The sequence below is a fragment of the Salmo trutta genome, chromosome 13 (genome assembly GCF_901001165.1).
Source record: "Salmo trutta chromosome 13, fSalTru1.1, whole genome shotgun sequence".
Classification (NCBI taxonomy): domain Eukaryota; kingdom Metazoa; phylum Chordata; class Actinopteri; order Salmoniformes; family Salmonidae; genus Salmo; species Salmo trutta.
The window spans coordinates 84,937,961-84,946,094 of NC_042969.1; the positions used below are offsets into that span (position 1 = coordinate 84,937,961).

Here is an 8,134-nt window from a genome sequence, read left to right on the forward strand (position 1 = left end):
AATGCCAGTGTTGAAGAACATTTGTTAATTCATCAATCAATAAATCAATCAATCAATCAATCATATGTAAGTCCCTTTTACATCAACAGTTGTCACAAAGAGCTTTACAGTAACCCGGCTTAGACCACAAAGAGCTTTACAGTAACCCGGCTTAGACCACAAAGAGCTTTACAGTAACCCGGCTTAGACCACAAAGAGCTTTACAGTAACCCGGCTTAGACCACAAAGAGCTTTACAGTAACCCGGCTTAGACCACAAAGAGCTTTACAGTAACCCGACTTAGACCACAAAGAGCTTTACAGTAACCTGGCTTAAACCACAAAGAGCAAGAAAAGAAGACAAGTGAAGATTGTATCCTTATGCATTGGCCTAATAGGCTAGATTAAAGGAAAGTTAGATTACCCATCATTTCTTCACTCAACACAACCTCCAAGTTTAATAAATGAAATGCATCATTTCAGAAGAGTTTCTGTCCAACACAATCAAGTAGTCTTTTTTTTGGTCAGAATTGTTATATTCAGCAGCCTGCTGATGAGCAACAAGCAACAGATCCCACAGTACTCTAATGGGTCAGGAAGTGACAAGGTTGTTACACTTTGGACAACACAGAGTATCATTTCATATTTTTAAATGTAAGGTTGTTTAACTATACAAATACTTTTTGAGATCAATCGACACTAACCAAAGAGTTTTGATCAAATTGAACAACTCTTGTTTAAATTTTAACACAGATGCCCACATAGCCAATCCTCATGAGAAAATACGCAAATCCTCAATAAACCCCCAATCAAGATTCATTGATTGACGGATTGTAGAAGTGTGGTGGTTGTTATCCCAACTAGTAGAGTGAGGACTGTAAGTGCTACAGGCTGAGCGGCATTCATAGGCATGTTTCTGTTGCAGAGACTTCCCTCACAGCAGGACACAGAACCAGAGTCAGAACCGGAGTCAGAACCGGAGTCAGAACCGGAACCACACATACTCTTGGAGACACAGCCTCGAAGAGTCACAGACCGACCATTACTAGCTGTCACTACAGAGAAAATATTACATTAGATCAAAAATATTGTCAAAAACAATACAATATGAATGAAACATACAGAGATAATTCAAATAAACCTAACATTTATTATAACTGTATTTATTACACAAGGACCATAGTATAGCATGAACACAGCCAAACACAAACATTAATTGCATGTACTTTACCTGTGTCGTTAAGACAGTGATCTTGAACTCCCTGGCAGGTCACAGCCTGATCACAAACTTCATCTTCTGGATCAGTGCAAGAAAAACACTGAAGTCCATTGTGGGGGTCGTCTGGAGAAACAACAGGACAACTCATGTAAGGATCAGACAAAAATAAATCTAATTCAACAAAGAACAATGGAGTTCAAAGTTCTAAGTTCTGAACAATATTTACCAGAGAAAGTGTCACTGTTGCAGCCAGATGAGTTGCAGCATGAAGAAGTGAATTGTTGGAAACCGATATTCAAAGATATTTTGGGGCTTGACTGACAAAAATGGTCATCCATGCATCCCTTCACGATCCTCTCATTGATACTTGAGTTTGAACCTGAAAGGTAAAAGATAAAAATAAACTTAATCATAACAATGTTTTGGTAAGATGGTACTAGAGAAGGTACATCCAAGTGCCTTGTGGCAGATGAATCAGAATTAGTTGGGTAACATAGATAATTAAGATGTTTTATTTCCATAATATGCTTATGTGAGATACTTGTCATTAGAATGTATCCATTTGGATAATGAATGTTGGCAGTTGTACTTTTCCCTTAGCTGGGGCTCAGTCACTTGGGGCCCAGAGAGGGGAGAGGTCAGGCTTGTCTTTCACATATCCCTGGAGCTATGCAGAATATCAGAAAGGTAAGAGGACAGAATGGAACATTGTCTACATATGTGTGTGTGTCTTACTGAGGATGGGCCTCTATGAGATAGCACTGACAGAGGAGATTTACGATGTCTTTGGGTAATAAAACCTAAAGAGCATTCCAGATAACATGGAGCTATTGGTTCTGTTCTATACCGTACCAGGGAGAGACGGTTCCAGTTTGGAGTAGGAGGACCAGACACTGGTCTGTTCTATATCGTACCAGGGAGAGACGGTTCCAGTCTGGAGTAGGAAGACCAGACACTGGTCTGTTCTATACCGTACCAGGGAGAGACGGTTCCAGTTTGGAGTAGGAGGACCAGACACTGGTCTGTTCTATACCGTACCAGGGAGAGACGGTTCCAGTTTGGAGTAGGAGGACCAGACACTGGTCTGTTCTATACTGTACCAGGGAGAGACGGTTCCAGTCTGGAGTAGGAGGACCAGACACTGGTCTATACAATGAAAACTGTTGACACAGCAGCTGCTGTCTGCTATGTTTTATATATATCTTTCATACAAAACTTAACCTTGTGACCCATTCTTTGTATCTGTGGTTCGTCATGTACGTTGAGAGGGGTGTATCTTGGCTATAAAAGATCTTTGTACTTTTGTGTAGGCACTTTCAATGGTTCATTAGAGATAGCGCATCATTGAAAGTCAAAGTGCTATTGCAAAGCTCTTATTATTAAATATGTAGTTTAAGTATAACTCTGACTGGTGTGTGAAGTTTGTAACTCTCCTCATTTGGTAATGCAGAAATTAGCCACCACAGCCTTCAGAAAGTATTCATACCCCTTGACTTATTCCACATTGTTTTGTGTCACAGCCTGAATTGAAAATCGATTACAATTCACAATACCCCATAATGACTAAGTCAAATTATATTTTTTTAAATATTAGCAAATGTCTTGAAAATTAAATACAGAAATATCTAATTTACATACAGTACAAGTCAAAACTTTGGACACACCTACTCATTCAAGGATTTTTCTTTATTTTTACTATTTTCTACATTGTAGAATAATAGTGAATACATCAAAACTATGAAATAACACATATGGAATCATGCAGTAACCAAACAAGTGTTAAACAAATCAAAATATATTGTATATTTGAGATTCTTAAAAGTAGCCAACCTTTGCCTTGATGACAGCTTTACACACTCTTGGCATTATCACAACCAGCTTCACCTGGAATTATTTTCCAACACTCTTGGCAAAGGTCTATGACATTCAGAATGAGACTGATGAGGTAATGATTAATAAGTGACTGTTATTGATGTATAGTTTATAGATATATCTTTGAATTTAATTCGGGAGATGTTAACTCTTTGCTCTTAAATACAAGTAAAACTAAATGCATGCTCTTCAACCGATTGCTGCCTGCACCTGCCCGCCCGTCCAGCATCACTACTCTGGACGGTTCTGACTTAGAATATGTGGACAATTACAAATACCTAGGTGTCTGGTTAGACTGTAAGCTCTCCTTCCAGACTCACATCAAACATCTCCAATCCAAAGTTAAATCTAGAATTAGCTTCCTATTTCGCAACAAAGCATCCTTCACTCATGCTGCCAAACATACCCTCGTAAAACTGACCATCCTACCGATCCTCGACTTCGGCGATGTCATTTACAAAATAGCCTCCAATACCCTACTCAACAAGCTGGATGCAGTCTATCACAGTGCCATCCGTTTTGTCACCAAAGCCCGATATACTACCCACCACTGCGACCTGTACGCTCTCGTTGGCTGGCCCTCGCTTCATACTCGTCGCCAAACCCACTGGCTCCAGGTCGTCTACAAGACCCTGCTAGGTAAAGTCCCCCCTTATCTCCGCTCACTGGTCACCATAGCAGCACCCACCTGTAGCATGCGCTCCAGCAGGTATATCTCTCTGGTCACCCCCAAAGCCAATTCCTTCTTTGGCCGTCTCTCTTTCCAGTTCTCTGCTACCAATGACTGGAACGAACTACAAAAATCTCTGAAACTGGAAACACTTATCTCCCTCACTAGCTTTAAGCACCAGCTGTCAGAGCAGCTCACATATCACTGCACCTGTACATAGCCCATCTATAATTTAGCCCAAACAACTACCTCGTCCCCTACTGTATTTATTTATTTATTTATTTTGCTCCTTTGCGCCCCATTATTTCTATTTCTACTTTGCACTTTCTTCTACTACAAATCTACCATTCCAGTGTTTTACTTGCTATATTGTATTTACTTTGCCACCATGGCCTTTTTTTACCTTTACCTCCCTTATCTCACCTCATTTGATCACATTGTATATAGACTTATTTTTCTGCTGTATTATTGACTGTATGTTTGTTTTACTCCATGTGTAACTCTCTGTTGTTGTATGTGTCGAACTGCTTTGCTTTATCTTGGCCAGGTCGCAGTTGTAAATGAGAACTTGTTCTCAACTAGCCTACCTGGTTAATATAAAGGTGAAATAAAAAAATCAAAAAATAAATAAATAAATCAAAAATAAACTCATTAAACAACACTCTCCCGTGGTGTGGTTGAAAAAACTAAACATTTAATAAATTTTAAATTCAGGCTGTCACACCTTCAAAATGTGGAAAAAGTCAAGGGGTGTGAATACTTTCTCAAGGTACTAACTCACTTATTATAATAATTAATGAAAACATAATCAATGAAAACAATTCCAGTCACAGATTTTGAGAGTTTTAACATACCAACATTGCGGTCGGTTGCTGTACGGTCTTTTCCCCAGCGGATATCAATGTCAACTTCCCAAATGGTAAAATGGATGCGTCCTCTGATATTACCAACTACAGTATTAAAAGTCAAACAAATGGGATATTTCAAAACATGTGACAAGTTAATACTACTTAGTATGTCCATTCAAATGTACAATGTAAATTATTAATGCAAGTAGTCAACTGCAGTCTCAGAGGGTTTTCTCTGGCAAGATACAATGATACTTTTAACCTTACCGGAGGATTGCAGAGAGCTGCTGGTGTTTGTAGAACACACTTGTCCCTCACTGCAGGTCTCCAGGGTTTGTTCTGAGCAGGTGGGGTCTGCTGGATCTTTACAGGTGAAGCACTGCAGACCATGAGCTGCTGAAAAAGAGACGGCTACAAGAAACATTCATGTAAAGTAACCAAACCTGGGTTCAAATAATATTTCAAATATTTTAATTACTTTCACAATGCACATACATTTCAATTTAAATATTTGGATATGATTTATTTGAATATACAAGGGAAAAAGTATTGGCATGTATTAGAAAATATTCAAATATTTAAATACTCCCATGTATTTGAGATCATGTATTTGGAAACAAGTATTTGAGAATTGTTTCAAATAGTAGGATATTTATAGGCAATGTTTTGAATATACTTTCAAATACTTCTAATTTATGAAGTTTATTCGGCACCACATTATATGAAAATACTCAGATATACAGAATATAAGTATTTAAATAACAAAAACTTAATTACACAGGTATTTTAACCTAAGTCTGAAAGTAACACAACTGTCTTATTACACATATAACTAATCAAATGAAAGATGTAGAAAATATTACCAATGCAGAGCAGCATGCATCCCAATACGAGAATGATGGTGTGTTTCATTCTGAGCTGAAGCAGTGATTACCAGTACAACAAATGACTGTTTCCAGGACCTTATATAATGTGTAGTCACAAAAGAGTGAAAGTCAAAATGGAAAACAATAAGAATGATATGTCAATTGATCTTTGTTTGTTCCTGGGGCATTGCAACCACAATCTACCGGAATATTTACCAGACAGACATTGTCACCTTGTTTAAAATCTACCTAACTCTTCGCTCCCACCCATTTCCCAGAACCTACCAGTATATCACATTCACATTTCCTTCAGGCTCAAACAAAGACAGCTGAGAAATATTATACTGCACAGAACAAAAGCAGAATATTACATATCATGTTACCATTGCATGCCTTAACATGTTCCCAGTGTATTCAATTGCTGAAATATTGTGTGTTTGTGCATGAGTATCAGTACGTGTTTTGAGTCATTGTTCAGGCATACAATATGTTGTTCATCCTCTCCATACTAGATAAAGACATTCTAAAAGACCAGACATCTATTGACTAAAAGACTGGACATCTACGGTCTAAAAGACTGGACATCTGGACCCTTCAGTCTGCTCTCCTGACTCCCTGACTCTTCAGTCAGCTCTCCTGACTCCGTGACCCTTCAGTCTGCTCTCCTGACTCCGTGACCCTTCAGTCTGCTCTCCTGACTCCGTGACCCTTCAGTCTGCTCTCCTGACTCCCTGAATCTTCAGTCTGCTCTCCTGACTCCGTGACCCTTCAGTCTGCTCTCCTGACTCCATGAGGTAGCAGAAAGATCACAGCACAACTACCAAATAATTCAACTTCATCACTTTACCCAGCTGTTTGTTACATCTGTTCATTCATGTTTAGATAAGATTAAAGCACTGAATAACAATACCATCTACTGGATAACATTACCATCTACTGGATAACACTACTATCTACTGGATAACATTACTATCTACTGGATAACACTACTATCTACTGGATAACATTAATATCTACGGGATAACATTACAATCTACTGGATAACATTACTATCTACTGGATAACACTACTATCTACTGGATGAAATACCATCTACTGGATAACATTACCATCTACTGGATAACACTACTATCTACTGGATAACATTACTATCTACTGGATAACACTACTATCTACTGGATAACATTACTATCTACTGGATAACACTACTATCTACTGGATAACATTACCATCTACTGGATAACACTACTATCTACTGGATAACATTACCATCTACTGGATAACATTACCATCTACTGGATAACATTACCATCTACTGGATAACACTACTATCTACTGGATAACATTACTATCTACTGGATAACACTACTATCTACTGGATAACATTACTATCTACTGGATAACACTACTATCTACTGGATAACATTACCATCTACTGGATAACACTACTATCTACTGGATAACATTACTATCTACTGGATAACATTACCATCTACTGGATAACATTACCATCTACTGGATAACACTACTATCTACTGGATAACATTTCCATCTACTGGATAACACTGCTATCTACTGGATAACATTACCATCTACTGGATAACATTACCATCTACTGGATAACATTACTATCTACTGGATAGCACTACTATCTACTGGATAACATTACTATCTACTGGATAACACTACTATCTACTGGATAACATTAATATCTACGGGATAACATTACAATCTACTGGATAACATTACTATCTACTGGATAACACTACTATCTACTGGATGAAATACCATCTACTGGATAACATTACCATCTACTGGATAACACTACTATCTACTGGATAACATTACTATCTACTGGATAACACTACTATCTACTGGATAACATTAATATCTACGGGATAACATTACAATCTACTGGATAACATTACTATCTACTGGATAACACTACTATCTACTGGATGAAATACCATCTACTGGATAACATTACCATCTACTGGATAACACTACTATCTACTGGATAACATTACTATCTACTGGATAACACTACTATCTACTGGATAACATTACTATCTACTGGATAACACTACTATCTACTGGATAACATTACCATCTACTGGATAACACTACTATCTACTGGATAACATTACCATCTACTGGATAACATTACCATCTACTGGATAACATTACCATCTACTGGATAACACTACTATCTACTGGATAACATTACTATCTACTGGATAACACTACTATCTACTGGATAACATTACCATCTACTGGATAACACTACTATCTACTGGATAACATTACCATCTACTGGATAACATTACCATCTACTGGATAACATTACCATCTACTGGATAACACTACTATCTACTGGATAACATTTCCATCTACTGGATAACACTACTATCTACTGGATAACATTACCATCTACTGGATAACATTACCATCTACTGGATAACATTACTATCTACTGGATAACACTACTATCTACTGGATGAAATACCATCTACTGGATAACATTACCATCTACTGGATAACACTACTATCTACTGGATAACATTTCCATCTACTGGATAACACTACTATCTACTGGATAACATTACCATCTACTGGATAACATTACCATCTACTGGATAACATTACTATCTACTGGATAACACTACTATCTACTGGATAAC

At 37.7% G+C, this 8,134-nt stretch overlaps 1 protein-coding gene across 2 annotated transcripts; it reads right to left on the reverse strand.

The window, feature by feature from the left end:
• Positions 1 to 247: 247 nt before the first annotated feature.
• LOC115206650 (urokinase plasminogen activator surface receptor) lies at positions 248 to 5,589 on the reverse strand. Of its 2 annotated transcripts, none has more exons than XM_029773824.1 (6): positions 5,451 to 5,589; positions 4,855 to 4,980; positions 4,594 to 4,689; positions 1,424 to 1,576; positions 1,210 to 1,320; positions 248 to 1,033 (listed from the first exon to the last, which is right to left on the reverse strand). In XM_029773824.1, exons 1-6 carry the CDS (start codon positions 5,497 to 5,499, stop codon positions 795 to 797), a joined length of 774 nt encoding a protein of 257 aa, XP_029629684.1. In that variant the 5' UTR covers positions 5,500 to 5,589; the 3' UTR covers positions 248 to 794. The 2 variants fall into 2 exon arrangements, with proteins under 2 accessions (XP_029629684.1, XP_029629683.1); XM_029773823.1 differs by having other exon boundaries at positions 4,855 to 4,998; positions 5,451 to 5,588.
• Positions 5,590 to 8,134: the final 2,545 nt, after the last annotated feature.